Source organism: Misgurnus anguillicaudatus, chromosome 19, assembly GCF_027580225.2.
Source record: "Misgurnus anguillicaudatus chromosome 19, ASM2758022v2, whole genome shotgun sequence".
NCBI classification, from domain to species: domain Eukaryota; kingdom Metazoa; phylum Chordata; class Actinopteri; order Cypriniformes; family Cobitidae; genus Misgurnus; species Misgurnus anguillicaudatus.
In genome coordinates this window covers 47665214-47683204 of record NC_073355.2, presented here as the reverse complement: position 1 = coordinate 47683204, position 17991 = coordinate 47665214, and the positions used below count along the sequence as shown (strand labels likewise).

General features: G+C 35.7%; 1 protein-coding gene and 1 long non-coding RNA gene across 2 annotated transcripts; one reads left to right on the top strand and one right to left on the bottom strand.

Moving 5' to 3' along the window:
• Positions 1–6718: 6718 nt before the first annotated feature.
• Positions 6719–7743, bottom strand: LOC141350937 (uncharacterized). The gene is made up of 3 exons (XR_012359032.1): positions 7704–7743; positions 7102–7132; positions 6719–6973 (listed from the first exon to the last, which is right to left on the bottom strand). It is a non-coding gene; the product is annotated as an uncharacterized lncRNA (long non-coding RNA).
• An 8935-nt stretch (positions 7744–16678) lies between these two features.
• On the top strand, positions 16679–17986 carry LOC129436755 (GTPase IMAP family member 8-like; the record flags this gene model as incomplete). The annotated part of the gene is made up of 2 exons (XM_073856713.1): positions 16679–17261; positions 17487–17986. Coding segments are annotated over 2 exons (1083 nt in total), but the record flags the coding sequence as incomplete, so codon positions are not given.
• Positions 17987–17991: the final 5 nt, after the last annotated feature.

Here is a 17991-nt window from a genome sequence, read left to right as displayed (position 1 = left end):
GCGCTGATTGCTGTGACACCTGTTCCCACTCTGCCCTTAGCATTTATCTAGTGGCTGTTTTGGCAGTATCTTTGTCGGATTATTGAATTACACATGTTCTCTGTATGCTCTACAGCTTTACTCTGTCGTGTCGTGTATTGGATAAGCTCACCTTGTCTTGTCTGTCCTGTCCAGTATCTCCACAATCTCGTTCGATGTTCAGCTGTGTGTGAAGGCTGAGGAGTTTTTCTCCGTACCTGATTTGTCAACTGCTGCGCCCCGGGCCAGCTCCAGGGACTATCTCTTTCGTTTTCCCGGATTGGGAGTCAAGCATCTTTTTGTTACATTCCAGTGCTGTGTGATATCTCCAGACTGCCTTTGTTACCTTTTTTTCATTAAAGACTCATTCCCTGTGATTCCTGCCTTGGATTTATCATTTCGTTTGTAACAGCATGCTTGACCATAATGTATAGCGTGCACAACGCGCACACACTTTGCTTATCTAATCTACACAGATGCAACAGTTATTTTTGCAAATCATAAATTGTTACATTAAAAAATAGTAACACATGAGATAAGGGAAATCATAGTGGTGAGCATTGTGGTGATAGTTTTTATTTATTGTGTGGCTACGTTAAAAAATTATCATGCAAATAACAATTAAAATATTTTCATAAGTTTGTTGTGTGGCTGTATTACGTTTATTTTATGTAAATAATAATTAAAATGTTTTCATAAGAAACCTTAATGTATATGAACTTGATTTGTAAGTGTACTTTGGGGTTGGACCTTGCTTGCGTGTCTTGGGTCCGATTTCAAAGCCCCCAAACTACCAGCGGTGAGGGTGGACGCAGCGATGTCTTCTGCTGGCGTCAGGTCCTGTGTAGAGGCAGATCCACCTCCCGTTACACGGAGTGCTCGATTTATGCTGGCAATGTTGGGATTCCTCCGTCTCCTGACATCATTGTAGCGCTTGGCAAAACGATGGTGATGCCAGCTTATGAGACAATTGTGGCTATTTCCTCTCACGCCTGTTTAACCGACGCTGATTTGGCGGGTTTCTACTATCCTCATACAAAACAACTTCTCTGTCTTTGACTGCTCTTACAAGAACGTGGGTCTCCTCGGCTGTGAACCGCTCCTGGTGTGCGCCTGGTAAATCCGTCATAATAATAGCAACCCGCCATGGAACTTGCGCCCTTGCGTTTAAAGGGAATGTTGGATGACTTTCTAATTGGTTTATTTGACGTTACGCCCAAACCACACCTATGAATAATGAACCTACTTCAGAACCAACGCCTTATTGATTTGCGCCTGGCGCAAGACTTATTTCAGCGCCCAAGATCCGCCCACAAAGTCACTTGCGCTTTGCGCTTCGAAAAGTCTTGCATTTCAGATCGTTAAAATAGGGCCCTCTGTTGTGATGACGCAAGAGTTGCAACTACGGTAGCTGTGAGAGCTGTGTATCTCAAACCCTGTTGCACATCGCTGCACACTGTTTCAAGGAAACATGTTGTTCAACCCGGAAACTGTAGCAAAACGTTGCAGACAGTTTTGAACTTGAACGTGCCCCAGGTTTAATTGATAAAACAATGTTGCATAGGATACACTTATGTATCCTCACTTATGAATCCTCAGAAAGCCTCCTAACTCCTCGTTCCTCGCCTCCTTGCGGTGCAATATGGTCCTTGTCATTAAGTTCAGGGGCCTATACCATGAGGCTGGTTTAGGTGGTTTCCAGCCTGACCAGCTCATTCTGGCTAGATAAGCTAAAAAAAGACCAAAACAAAGCTAGACCAGGTTGCTACACCAGTAAAACCAAGCTGGGAGACCAGCTAAAACCAGCTCACCAGCTCATGCTGGTCAAAACATGTCGAAAAACAACATAATACTGTTGTTGAACACTTACACAAATATCACAAAAAAGCCCTTTTTTGACCCCTGCCTCTCCAAATGTTACTGAAGTATAACCATCAAACCCAAACAAAACTTTGGCCTATATCTATAATCAAGGTTATCATCAAAATGAATCCGTATTCTCCCAGAAACAATATAAAATATATTTAAACTTCAAAACACCTTTGTGTGTATTCAATGTAAGACATCTTATAAAGAATATTTGTTATTATAGATTTTTAGATTTTTTTATATTTTACACTGAAAAAAATAATATGCTGAACTTACTAAAAAATAAAATAAAGTGCAGCATTTTTACAAAAACGATTTATAAGAAAATAATGCACACCAAGGTGGTAATGTGGCACGACGCGAAGCAGAGTGCCGTTACACCACAGGTGTGCATTATTTTCAAATTATTCAAAGGATCGGAGTCAATTATTACACTTATACCACGGTTAACACAAACATTGCTCTGGTGCCTATTTTTAAGACATTTGACAAGTTAGGTGTGCGGTTTACAGAAAAATAATCAACACCCATAGAACATTTCTATGCAGCATTTAACAGACCCGTGGTATAATACTAAATAATGTGTTCATTTAGAATATCTCACCTTTTTGTGGTTTTTCTTTTACAAAAATTTGGTTAAAACAAGAATAATTTTTTTTAACAGAATTTACTATTTTATTTAGTTAAATTTATTAAGCCACAATTTTTTTTTTATTTCAAAGTCAGCAGAATCTACAGCTAACTAATAAAGTTGATAGTTTTTGTTAACAACAATAGCCGTTTGTTTGTATCATACCAAGACCTGATTAAACAAAAGTTGTCTAACTTAAAACTCTGAACTTAAGGTTCTATATTAAACTATTTTAATGTATAAAACAAAAGATCATGTAGCATTTAACTCATTCACCACCATTGACGAGTTATCTCGAACTAATTTATCAAAAACGGAAGTTAAAAAAATATAACGTTTTATTTTAACTCTCTTTATGTTTGATAGTCATTCTGAGTCTAATCTCTAACATAAATTTCTTTACAAAAACGCAATTTTTTTATCTTTTTGCTCAAAATGTTGTATTTTTGAAGAGAAATATCCATATTTCAGTGGTTAAATTAAGTAGAAAAAGTAAATATATAATGAAACGTTTTTTCCCCATTTTGTTTGTTTGTTTGTTTGTTTGTTTATTGCTTGTTTGAAAGCAGAGGGTGTGTTCTTTCATTTGATATAATTTGTATGTTTATATATTTATAGAAAATAATTTTTCCTGCAAGGAATTTTGTGAAAATTTTGTTAAAATCACAAAAATGCAGGTGGGCAACTTTTCTCAAAAAGGCTGGCGGTGAATGAGTTAAAGGCAGAGTCCACAATGTTTGAAAACGCATTGGAAAAGGAGATGGGCTGACTACCAAAACACACTTATAGCCAATCAGCAGCAAGTAGCGTGTCTACTAACCAACATCCTTGCCGGGTTGCGTATGTGTGGGGCGGGTCTATCAACAGAAGGTCCAGATTCTATCCCTATTTGTTTAGGTGATTTCAAATATAAACATTGGCTTCAAACATCGTGGACTCCGCCTTTAATTTAAACAGCGTCTTTATTTTGAACAAATTATTTACCCCAGACTGTATCTTTATTTTTTAACTTGTGAAAGTATACAGTTGGCATAAACTGTTAGATCAGGTCTCCACACCAGACAAAATAAAAAATATAAGATCCAACCCCGGACGTCAGATCACATCAGATAATATAAATGTAATTGTTTAACAGTCTTCCGTCAGTTAAGAGGTTGATCGATCGTTGCTAGAGAAGAGCAAAAGCAGGACATGAGACGAAGGTTTAGATGATAAAATAGAACAGAGTTTTATTGATGGATAGTTTCAGTTGCATATGTCTCAATGTTCAAACCTCGTCCAACAAGCATGAATTCAGCATGCTGTTATATCAAAAATTTATTAATAGCAACATCCCACAAACCTTGAGCTTCCATAAACATTCTCTTTAGCAACGTTTACACACAGACAGGACAGCTCATGAAACTTCACAAATGTGAGACAACTATAAGACTGAACAACAATGAAATCAATAAGACATATGAAATATAGAACTATAATGATGAATGAATAATATAATAAAATATAGAAATATAAGGATAAATGAATAAATGAAAAAACAGTAATATAATGATGAAAATGATTCTAATGAAATGGATAATAATAAAAATAATATTGAATAATCAAATAAAAAAATATCTGGATAACTAATGATTATAAAATGATTATGATGATTATGTAAATAAATGATTAGGAATAAAACAAACATTCTGCATGTGAGGATAGGGTAGGATCCTTCAAATACACAATAAAACCATGCACATTAATTCAGCCATGATTATCTTGTGTGAATGTGGCTTCAAGATAAAAAAGAAATAAAAAGAAAACTAAATGTAAAAAATCATGATCTATAAATCATGAAACCGTCTCGGTTACGTATGTAACCCTCGTTCCCTGAAGGAAGGGAACTGAGACGTCACGTCCCAATTCGTCGGTCATGACGTGATGTTCATGACATGACTATTTTGTGAAATTAACTGGAATATAGATTTAGATTTGTCACATACAAACAAGATGGCTAATTTCTAAAACTATTAAATCACATTTGATGTTGTATATATTTATTACTCATAAACACAGTTCGAAGGATATGACTACTAGTATTAGTAGTATAATGGAAGTATAACAACAGCACTAAAATAGCCTAAACACAAACCTTGTGGAAATGGGTAAAGGGTTATATTGTTGACTAATCCAGTGAAAAATTCAACAAGAGCCATGAAAAACTGCTTGAAGTGATGCCAAAACTTTTCAAATGGATTCTTTTGTGCCCAATCATACATCTCATTTGTGTAGTAACTATTGAGATCCAGGATCTTCTGCAGTAGTTCAGTCACCTGTCGTCTGTTATTCAGATCTCTGTTGTTAATTATGTAATACCCACGACAGCTCTGTATGACTTTTTTCACAACTTGATTCTGATCTATCTCTGAGTCTACTGTCCTGTAGTCACATTCATCCCCATATGTGAAGAGGATTATAACATGCTTCAGCACATCTCCCCCAAAAGCCTTCTTAACTCGATTCAATATTTCTGCCTCCTGCTCTGTGAATCTACCAAATGGCACAACTAACAAGAACGCATGAACTCCTGGTTGGGACTGATACACACTCTTCGCAAACAGAGTATGTGAGCGGAGTGGAAAGAATTTGCGCTCCGCGCTCAAAGCATTTCATAATTACTCCGCTCAGGGTATACAATTTTCCGCTCCTCGCTCACTCCCCGCGCCGTTCTTAATTACGTATCGCTCCGTTTTCGCTCTACGGAAATTTTTTATAAAAAAAAAAACCCGAATATGCAGTACTAAGAGAAGAACATCATATACTTTATTGGAATTTGAAACAGTAGCTAATATTAGCCCAAATTAGGCTATCATTTAGCTCACGTTTAAACAAAGCAAAACAAAAAATGTGTTGAAATTAAATAAATGATTAAATGAAAAACCTCATAGAAAATAAATTATCAAACGAAAAACATTACATTAAATCAAAGAAAGAAATCACAAACTAAAATATTCATTTAAACAAATAGCCAAACGAAAAAAATATTCACTTTATGCCAACTTTTATAGGCTATTAATTATAGAACTATTCTGAACAAAACAAATGCTGGCTGGTTGAACATATTTTTATTTTATACGCAGTTATTAAGTGAAGAACATCACATACTGAAACAGTAGCTAATATTAGCCCAAATTAACCTATCATTTACCTAACTTTTAAACAATAATGATTAAATTATTATTATTTTTAAATAAACGATTAAATGAAAAACCTCATATAAAATAAATTAAACGAAAAACATTACATTAAATAAAAGAAATAAATCACAAACTAAAATATTAATTTAGACAAATAGCCAAACGAAAAAATATAGATAGTCTACTGCCTTCACTTTAAGCCAACTTTTATATTAATACTAGAAATATTCTGAATCTGAACAAAACAAATGCTGGCTGGCTGAACATATTTTTAATTAAAGCTATATCTCTAATGCCGCATTCACTTTAAGAAAAACGAGCTTTTGCAGAGTGGCAGGTGCCAAGCACATGCGCTGAATTTCTCTCCGCTCTTGCCCTGAGAGTGTGCACGCAATTTATATCTCTTCAATCACTTCCATGCAATTGTTCTATATTTCCCGAAGTGTGTATGCGCTCAGACTGCGTCCTCTTGTGCATTCGCAAATCCATCAGCTCTCGCGCGCTCTCTGGAATGTGGGGCTTTGGTCCGAAACGCTCCGCTGATCACGCGGTCTCTGTGCGTTGCGCTTGGTGCAGAGTGCTCATGGGAGTTGTACTTTCCCAGTGTCGCATTGCGTATTGTTTAACATTTCGCATCTTTTAAGAAAACTACAATTAAAAAATTCTATTCAACCTGCCAAAGTGGCTAGTGGGATTGGCTGTCTTACCCGCCACAGCCGAAATGTACCCGCATTTGGCGGGTGTTAATGTCAAGCCCTGTATATTTATGTGCTACCCGTGAGACAACAATACAAATGCAAACTAATTCAAATTATGTTAAGAAACATTTTAAGTTCCCCTCTGTTTTCTCACAGTGGTTTGGTCCGGAGTCTGACGAGTCGTGACTCGTAACTGAGCGATAGTGGAGCGTTTTCGGAGCGAGAGAAAATCACAACGCTCCGACATAATAAAAAAACGCTCCTCGCTCCTGGCAAAATTACGCCACTCCTCGCTCCGCTCCCACTCCGCACCGCTCACATACTCCTCGCAAACTCCCTTGCCATTTTTTCTTTTGAAAGTGTGGTATCAAAAAAACCAGGAGTATCAATGACACGGAAATTTCTGCCATCAATCTCTTTACACTCAGCACTAGACTCTTTTGTAACAGATGACAGACTTCTTCCACATCTAAATCTGTTTTCTCCCAGTATGGTGTTTCCTGTCGAACTTTTCCCAACGCCAGTCTTTCCCAGAAGGACGATATTGATCGGGTCTTTGTTCTGCACTGCTGCTGCTGCTGTATCTCATTAAGAAGAGGGGTAAAACTTTGAATTGTTTAGTAGCAACAATTTTCATATTATTTACACAACCTGTGTGGTGAAGAGATCATTTTATGGTTGTTTATCCAGTGTTGGTCAACATTACCTTGATTTCCTCTGCGGCGCAGATCGTAAGACTGGAAGATTATTAAATGAAACATTAAATTACTATATAATACAGCCATAATGCGATTTTAAATTGTCTTTAAAGTTGCCTTAAAAGTGGAATGAGCAGGTATGTCTGGGTCAATCCTACTATTAAGTGCCATTTCAGGGTAGTTACGTTCTTTTTTTATTTGCATGATTTTATAATTTCAGCCGAAAGAGGGTTTATTAAAATGTAAGAAAAATATATTGGTACATCTCAAATCTTTGAATGTATAAAATAAAAAATGAATAAAATAAATATCAATACAGTGTATACAGCACAATCATTATTATTTAAAACAGTAACAGGGTGGACGGACAGGACGGAGGAGTGACATTTTATGCTAAATTTGGCCATTACTACTCATGTAGTAAACAACAGGCAAACACATATTGACCATAGAGGAAGATTTTTAACATTTACTACATATTAACATTATTTCTCAAAATTACAAAAAATATTGTTTCCTCTATGAATCAGTATAACAAGGGGGACAAGTTCCACATCAGTGAACTATTTTAAATTGTTAAATAAAAAGTTGATAAAAGAGTGATACCAACTTTGCTTCTTGTAAATGATTTCCATCCATAATTGTAAGCCAAAATCATTTATATTGAATATTTTAGTTTGTTAAAATACCAATAAAGTTTCGTCTTTCTCTCTGGTGTGCATTATTTTTGAATAATTCAAATAAACAGTTCTTCGTTAATTATGAATATTATCTCATACTGGAATTTATTGCCACATTTGAACGGGAAAATTAATTTATTATATATGAAGCATTTCAGACACAGAGAACAAATGTGCTGCTTGTGTGAATACGCGTCGGAATGAAATGATGACTGAATCGCTGTCACATTGATAACTTTTTAACAATGTCTTTACTTTCTGAGCCTTGAAAGTTGTGTTATTGTGTTGCTGTCTATGCCGTCACACACAAATGTGACTGGTCCAACTGGTCCAACCTACCAAACTCAGATCTCTTCCTGATATTAAGACTCACCTAAGCACGACGCAACCTTAAAATACAGGTATTTCTAAAGACTCTTTTTATGTCTGTAATATGTGTGTTTGTGTGTGTGTTTGTGTGTGTAAATAATAATCACAACACTAAATAATAAGTTTAGTTATAAATGTTATAGATTTATGAATGCATGCTAGTAACATTGGACAGTTTCACTTTCATTTCTGTGATAAACATTTGGTTACAAACATAACTTCATATTATATGTATGTAGTTCATCAGTATTTGTGTTTACTGGGAAATACAATTTTTGAATCTTTGAATCTTTAAAACTTTTATTAAAACTTTATATATCTTAAACTTTATAATATGTTAGTAGGGGAGAAACAAATCTTTGGATGGAAGAGAAGTTTTATTCTGGCTAAAAGATCATCTGAAGATTAAGTAAAGAGAATGTGAACAGGACCATGTCTACCACTGACAGCTCAGGTAAGAAACTCAGACAATAGCCTCTTTTACTATTCATTTACTAGAATAACAGTATATATTTGCAAAACAACAAAATATTGCAAAAAAATAAATAATAATAATAATAATAATAATAATGATCTCGATAATGTCTACTATGATTTCGGACACCACTAAAAATAAATGTACACAATAGAGTGAACTATATAAGGGTATAGGAGGCTATTTTGGGCAGGCTCAGATTTAGTATATTTTCCACCTCAAAACTGGAAATAATGTCTGGATTAAGTAACATTTAAAGTATTTGGTAACACTGAAACATTAATGTTACAAATGGTTCAGCAACACCAAAACATTTCACAGACAAGGCTTAAAGGGGTCCTTGACAATCTTACTTTTTTCATGTTTAAGTGTTGTAATTGGGTTCCCAGTGCGCTAGAAAAAATGAAAAAGAACAAACCAATAACCGTTCTGTGCAAGCATGTGGAAAAAATAGGTCATTTAGATACCGCCTCTTTTGCCATGTAGGTAGTCTCGCATAGCCAGACCTTCAATACTAAAGGTCTGGTGTTTTTTGCTGCTTTTTCTGGACAAAGCCCGCCCACGAGCTGTTTGACCGACATGTCAAACAACCAATCACAGTTTGTTTCGTCTAGCGTCACGTTTCAGACTCCCCACAATAACGAGCCAGCTGGCAACAAGTCAGTTATTGAAATAACCAGCCGCAACCGAATAGCATCTAAATAAACAACATTACTCATAGAACAACGTTGTGCACTTCATCAACAGCCACACCAATGAGACGATCCCGTTAAACGTCTGTTTGAAGCATATCTCTCCACTTTTTAACACCTAGAAGCAATTCAGGAGGGCCAAACTTTTTGACTCCACTAACTGCCTCAAGCAAAACTCTTGAATGTCTTTTAGAGAGTCTATGCCGCGAACTTTGCATATTTTTGAGAATCCAATGTTTAGCTGATCATGATAACTGCTCATTATTATCCACGTGAACATGACTGATTCTCTTTCTCAATGAAACGTCAGAGCTATGTTTTCCAGGGACCGAAACTAATTGCGACACTCGCGTCTCCTGGAAATCTGGTTTATTTCAACCAATTAAAGACAACTTTGACATTCTCACAGGGTTTCCAGAAAATTTTACGAAAAACATCAGATGTTTAGCCAACAGTCTGTGGGTGTGACGTCTGAGGCTGAGACTACCATGTAGGTAGCAAGGCCAATTACAATAATACCACCCCTTAATCTGCACTATCCAACCACAGCATTGCCATTTAGTGCTGAGAGAAAAGGAGAAAAAAATAATTGACAGCAGAAATTGAGTTTCAATTTCCATCATTGTGAACAGTGTTTCCATTTCATCAGCTCATTTACATTTAACAAACACACCCCAAAACTGCACATTTTGCTCACACCTACAAGTGGAAATTTTACTATGTTTAATACAGCATCTGTGGGGTATTTTAAGCTAAAACCTCACATCCACACTCTGGGGACACCAAAGACTCAAAGCGAGGAATGTCTAAAAAGAGTACTTTTCTAACATTTTAGTTGAGGAGGAGTTTGCATCTTGGCACTTTCCTGATGCAGAGCCGTGATTGGCTGTTGATGTCAGAGGAAGTCCACAGAAGGTGGTCCACCTCTCTTCACTGTGAGGAACTCATTTGCATTGCATAAAGTACAAAGTTTAAAGGAACAGTATGTAAGAAATGTATATCAATTAATCATAAAATGGCCCTGATATGTCACTAGACATTAAAAAAATCATTTTCATTTCAAATACTTATATCACTCACAACAGTGGTCTGGCCAGAATATTGTAATTTAAAAAGTGGAGTTGCAGCCCTCAACTGATGTTTATGTTGTCATTTTGTGTATTGGCCACCAGTTGTGTGATTGCAGTACCAGTTTTAGCCACAAGTGTTGTGATTGCAATACCAGTTTTGGCCACAATCCTACATACGGTTCCTTTAACTTTGTCTTTAGAATTTCACAGATATTTAATTCAGAATGTGTGAAGTACGTGTGCGTTATTCGCTGGCGCTACCCAAGCTGGCTATGTACTCCGGTAAGAGAGTCGCTGCAACCTTGGTTTTATTCAACAGATTTATTGACATCCCATTTTTGCTGGCAAATACAGTGCTTTGTGATAGTGCAATTGTCTGTGTGTGTGTGTGTGGTTTTCTGTAAATAAAGAAATACAGAATATATAAATATAACCTGTACATAACAATTACACATATACACAGATTAAAGATTAATAAGTAACTACTCACTCTGAAGTATAATAATTATATGCAATAAATAATTGCTATACAACCACTAAACAATACTGAGTAGTAATGGAAATTAACATAGTCCAATGTAGTAAAGAATTCAGTTATATCTATTGGCCACTAGATGTCAGTCTAAGACCACAAATGAACATATCGTCAATATGCAGGTGCAACAGTCACGTGACAGACTGGTGGCGCGAACGGCACAATGAAACGCGCTTCAACATTTAAATAAGCAAATACCATTGCTAGTGCAAAACTAAACTAATCCTAAACAGGATTATAATTAACAAATGTACAACACATGCATAAATCAAGATATTAACTATTGTTTCTAAATTATATATTAACAGCAAGTTATTATCATTACAGAAGACGTGAGCATGCTGAACTATAATTGAGAGAAACACTATTATGTTAACTAAACAAATAAAGATACATGCAATACCATCATAAACATAATATTGTGCACTTACGTTCTCAATAACGCACACGGCAACACAACAGAAAGTACACAAATAACACGCAACTCAGGAGCAGCTGTACTCGTGTCTGCAGCGAACCATAAAGTAAAATGGCGAAACTGCGCATGTGCACAAATACGTGAGTCTAGGGAGTGACGTCAGCTCATCAGTCCAGCAGGGAGTTTTCCACAGAATGCTAGTGTCTTTAAATGAGTATGAAGTCAATAGGTGATGATTTTAAGTCTATTTTATCGGTGATATGATGCAAAGATTTGTCCTTCGGTTAAGCCAATACTTTTGTAAAGCCATGGCTTAAGGAATTTATTTCGGATAAGGTTATGGGAGAATTTTAGTGGATGATAAGGAGAAATGCTGTGGACCAGTCAAAACGTATATTCTTCTCCGCTTTGGCACTGAGGTCAGTCATAAAAAGTTGTTCGTGCAGCCTTATCTGATTGAACTGAACCCTGCTGGACAAACCAGTATACCTGCAAGACCAGCATATGTTGTGTTTTGGTGGTGGTTTGCTAGTGAACACCAGCTAAACCAGCACCAAACCAGCATCAGCACCAACTTAACCAGCACTAGCACCAGCATCCCATGCTCGTCATACCAGCAAGACCAGCAAACCGGTATGTTGTGTTTTGGTGCTGGTATGCTGGTGACCACCAGCTGAACCAGCATCAAACCAGCATAATTGCCATGCTGGTCCATGCTGTTTTTTCCAGTCCAAATGTAGCAATTGGGGAGGGGTCTGGAATTCTTGTTATCTGCAATTCCTACAGATGCTTAAACATTTTAATTTAACTAAGGCCTAGTCCTGGCTTTACCTCAGTCTTGTCTGTGATGTGTTTTACTTACATTAAAAGAGTGCAATTTCAGACATTATTTCCAAGTTGAGGTTGGAAATATACTAAACCTGAGTTGTCCGGAACAAAGAAATATTATCTGTTCACACGTAGCATTGCACCAATAGATTACCTGTAATGCAGCTTTTTTTAGAGTCCTGGGGCCTCATTTATAAAGCGTGCATACACACAGATTTGATCTTAGACTGTGCGTACGCTTAAATCCACTCCAACGCTCAGATTTATAAAACACGTTTTTGACGTGGAAAAGTACTTACCTCCATGTCAGGTTCCGACTTGACTTATGCACGTTTTCTTGTGGCAGTATTGCAGGTAGGCATATCTGGAACTTTTAAAGTGCCAACATGCCGTTTCCATATCGTCATCTGTATTATAGCGTAGATTGGGCCCAAAAAAACCAAGCCCGCCCCTACCGAAGCCCTTGTATGTTGTGTTCATTAACTGTAATTATGAGCCCGAGCCCAAATTAAACCCAACAATGTTTTAATAGTGCGCAGTGATGTTCTTAATTACAATTCAGAGTTGATTGAACTACAGAAATCTGTTCAGAATTTTCTTAATGAACTAATCAGTGGTGTCAAAAGTATTCATATTCATTACTCAAGTAGAAGTATAGATACTAGGGTTTAAAAAGACTTTTGTAGAAGTTGAAGTATCAACTCAAGCTTTTTACTCAAGTAAAAGTGAAAAAGTACTGGTTTCAAAACTACTTAAAGTATAAAAGTAAAAGTAATGTATGGAAAAAAATGTCATTAGAGAAAAAAGCCTAGGCCGCACCACAGGGGCCTTTTGGGCACTACCCTATCTCCTCTAAAAAATGTTTCTAAAGGCCATAATAACTATAGTGTTATTAAAATGTTAATGTTAAAAAATGTGGGATGCACTAGGGCCAGGGGTAGGCAACGTCAGTCCTGGAGTGCCGATGTCCTGCAGATTAGCTCCAACCCTTATAAAACCTTGGTTACCTGTAGTTTCAGGTGACTTTAACCGTTATTAGTTTGTTCAGGTCTGCTTGATTAGACCTGGAGCTAAACACTGCAGGACATTGGCACTCCATGTTGCCTACCCCTGCACTAGGCTATCTGTTTCAACCACATACGGTATATGCCCATTAAAAATGAACACATTTCAATACAATGCAAACAAATACATTAAAGCAGTGGTTCTCAAACTGGATGTCGCCAGATGGTGCCAGGGGCCCCAGTTTTATAATATTTTATGAAATACATTACTTTATTATAAATTCTGTGTAATTAAACCTCAGAACAATAAGGCTACTAAACAAAAGCAATAAATTGTATAATTTAAAATGTTTTGTTTAATTCAAATTTTAAGTTTTAGAATGTTTATGTCAATCCACTGTACACAAGGCAGGCCGCAAAAAATGTTTGATAACAACTGCATTAAAGAACCATATATGTGTACTACTGAGCATTAACATGTGTTCCATAGAGAGGAAGATATGACTAGTTGCCTATAAATATTGTAATGGTGCAAAAAGTCAATCTTCAGAGCAGTGCCGCTGGTGGCCAAACTTTTACAGTGGTGCCCTCTTTAGTTAAAAAACAACAAAATCACACACAACTATAGAATGTGTGAGAATACAAATATGCTATTGTTATCATTTATAATTGTATTTTGACAGCAACACAAACTACAAATATGCAATTATATATTATAGCCTATATTTCTGCATCTGTACTTGTGTAGCTAATGGACTTTTGTATACTTTACTTTAGTCAGTATAAATCCAAGCAATTTTGGAGAATTACTAAATGTCTTTATTGTAAGTAAATTAAAAGTCAGGTTTAAGGAAACAGCTGATGTCTATTAACAAAAGCAAAAGTTGGTATGTATGGTTATGTGTTTCATTGATTTAACACTCAAGCATTCAGCTAAGTAGGTTTTGTTAATGCAAATAAAATTTAGGGCAGTTATTAGCATGTACAAAACAACAATGTCTTTAGGATAGATATCTTTGCCATGCTTCAAAACGCAACGCAGCACAATGTCATTTAAGTTGAACAACTGAAGTGACATGATATAAATTGGTATTGTTACACTATTTAAATCACACAGATGAGTTGGTGTCAGCAGCCAGCTATATATTTTCACAGGCTTGTGAATGTGAACTGACCTGAAAATGATCCGCGAGTTTTATTTCGTACTTTTCCATTTGAAGACAGAATGATTGCCGCGTTCTGTTACTGTACAGATGGCGGATGATATCAAAGCATCGCGAGGGGAGACACTCTGCATGCTTTCTAATCGCTCTCGCGGTTCTTTTATGTTTCTCTGTGCAGCGCTATCGAACAAACTTTTGATCGTCTGCAGTCAGCTGGGGGGCGGGGATAATTGCGTACAAACCAATAGGGAGTCGGAATGGTGTATGTTTATACTTCTCAACCAATCACAATCGCATTCATCTGGATGATGCAATTTATCAAGATAGGTTTTTTAACGATGACAAGCCGTAATGTAAAAAAGAAAACAAGTTGAAATTAATAGAAGTAACGAGGCGATTTTTTAAATGTAAGGAGTAGAAAGTACAGATAATTGCGTGAAAATGTAAGGAGTAGAAGTAAAAAGTCGTCTGAAAAATAATTACTCAAGTAAAGTATAGATACCCAAAATATCTACTTAAGTAAGGTAACGAAGTATTTGTACTTCGTTACTTGACACCTCTGGAACTAATGCAACAAGGAAGAAGCATGTAAACTGTGCTGTTTGTTTATTCAGAATGAAAAAAAAAAACGTGTAAAAACATGCAACAATAATGCACACAGAAAATTAACAAGAATGAACTGTGGATGGCATATAGAGAATGCCTACTACTCTAAAAAAATTTTAACAAGGTTTTAGAATATATTTTAAACAAAATATGTTGGCCTACTTGATATTTTAAAATGTATGGCAATTCTGAAGTGCAAAAAAAAAAAAATGTGTCCATTGGTTCAGGAAACAATTTTCTAGTTTGTCATCTTTTCAAAAAATATAAAAAATATAGCAAAATTGTTTCGCTGTGTTTAACGCATATGTAAATGTTACAAAACGTGCTTATTAAATGAAAGTAAAAATGAATTAAATGATTAAAACGACACGAAAGGAACTACATTTTAAAGCCTATAACCTACAATAAGGTACATGCGACATTTAAGAGTGATGGGTATTTCAAAAATGTATATAAATTATTCCCAGGCATCGATTTTAATTTTAAACATCTATCAACAATTAATCAATTAATCCATATATGGAATATATTCCGACAGTTTATGATACAATCTTTGAATTTTAAAGTCAAGATCTGTTATTTTTACACCGCCGTGCAGGATGCATGGCAATCTGAAACAAAACTTTTAAGACACAAATATTATGGTTACGTGTAAAAAATATATTTAAATGGGTAACAGTTTACAATAAGGATCATTAGTTAACATTAGTTAACATTAACTAATAATGAACTGCACTTATACAGCATTTATTAATCTTTGTTAATGTTAATTTCAACAATTACTAATACTTTATTAAATCTTGTTAATGTTAGTTAATGCACTGTGAATGCAAATTCAATCGTTTTAACATAAACAAATAATTAAACCTTTATTTCTATTAACTAACATTAACAAAGATAAATAAATGCTTTAACAAATGTATTGCTCATGGTTTGTTCATGTAAGTTAATACATTAACTTATGTTAACTAAATAATCTTATTGTAAAGTAAAATAAAACCCGTGAATTGAAAGGTCCACTAATAATCGCCTGAACTCAAGTGATGTCAATAAAGTTTCCATGTTAGAATTTAGAAATATTAAAAACTTAAGCAATCAACAACAAAGATGTTTTTTGACCACTTGTAGCAGTCAGAGAATTTGACCTTTGATCATTGATTATTTATATGCTAATGAGTTAAATTAGGGGCGTTTACAAGGCGGAGTTCTAAGAGCATTCACCTGCACACGATTTCAAGATCATTTGTGATTTATTAACCGCACATCTGGAAAAGAGGTGTAAGCATGTTTTTTTTTGTGCGTACGTTCCTTTTCTCTGAATCACACGTCATTTTAGAAATTATCTTATGAAATGTAGGATAGTTCCTACGTCGCCCTTTAATAAATGAGGCCCCTGATCTCTTAACTCCAAATTACCAGTAAAGACTGCATGTATAAAAGCAGTTAATGATGATTTTGATTGATATTTCTTACTGTTATGAATCTCAGAGTTTAATATAAGTTTAATGTTTTTGCTTACTGCAGTGTCTGCTGTTCACAATCCTGCTCGCAGGAGAAGAAACAGCATTGAATTGGTACCTCCTGATAGTAAGTTTCTCTCTATAGAAAAACAGACAGATGAAGTCACTAAACCGTGAAGGCAGCTCTTGCTGGAAGATTTTGTTTTAATAAACATTACAGCTTTCATAACACATAACATTAAATGTCAGAATTTTTTACTATAGCAAGGTTAAAAGTGATTTTTTATTGTAGTGAGGATTGTTCTGCTGGGTAAAGATGCATCAGCAAACAGTCGAGTGGGAAACTTCATATTAGGAAGATCAGCGTTTGATAGTGAAGCTGCTCCAGATGATCATCAGATTGAGAGAGTCAGAGAAAAAGACATGATGATCATCAACTGTCCTCATCTGCTCCAGCTGAACCTCTCATATCATCAGATCATACAGACAGTGAGAGAGTGTGTGGATCTGTCTCATCCAGGACCTCATATCATCCTTCTCATCTTTAAACATGATGAGTGTTCAAGAGAAGATCAAGAGCATGTGGAGATGATCCTCAACTATTTCTCTGATAGTGTTTATCAACACACACTTGTGCTCACAACACACGACTCACACAGTCTTCATCAGACTAAAGTCAATGACAACATAAAGAAAATTATTAAAAAATGCTTCAGCAGACACTACAGACTGGAGGGAAACAGCTCTCCTGATGATCTTAAAGAGATATTTAGAGACATTGTCAAATCAAATGATGGCAGTTATCTGATTTGTGATGAATATGAAGATGCACAGAGATTCACAATGAAGCAGCAGACAGATGAAAGAGGTGAGTGTTTCATGTATTATATATTGTGATGGTTAACAGTGATAACTGTATATCATCTCATAGCTGTAAACAAGATGACATGCAGATCACAACAGTTGAGCCTATTTTTCTCTATTATAATCACTGTTAAAAAACAGTTAACATGTAAAATTTTACTTGAATCACTTGATGTCACCCTTTGGAGGATTTATTAACAAGAAAACTGCTTATATCATTTGTATACAGTGATGAGAGATGATGTGAGGATTGTGCTGCTGGGTAAACCTGGAGTTGGGAAGAGTGCCACAGGAAACACAATCTTAAACAGACAAGCGTTTATATCAGACTTATCTCAAGAGTCAGTGACTAAAGAGTGTCAGAGAGAAACAGCTGAAATCAACAACAGATTGATCACTGTGATCGACACTCCAGGACTGTTTGATACTGAACGCAGTCATGAAGAGATCAAGAAAGAAATGATGAACTGTATCTCAATGATTCTGCCAGGACCTCATGTGTTTATTATTGTGTTGAGTTTAACACAACGTTTCACTGAAGAGGAGTCAAGATCAGTGAAGATCATTCAAGAGATGTTTGGTGAAAACTCTTTAATGTACACAATGGTGCTCTTCACCAGAGGAGATCAACTGAGAAACAAAACTATTGATCAGTGTTTGGGAAAACCTGGATCTGTGATTAGAAACCTGCTAGAAGAGAAAAACAGCAGAGCTGACAGAGGAATATAAAAGAG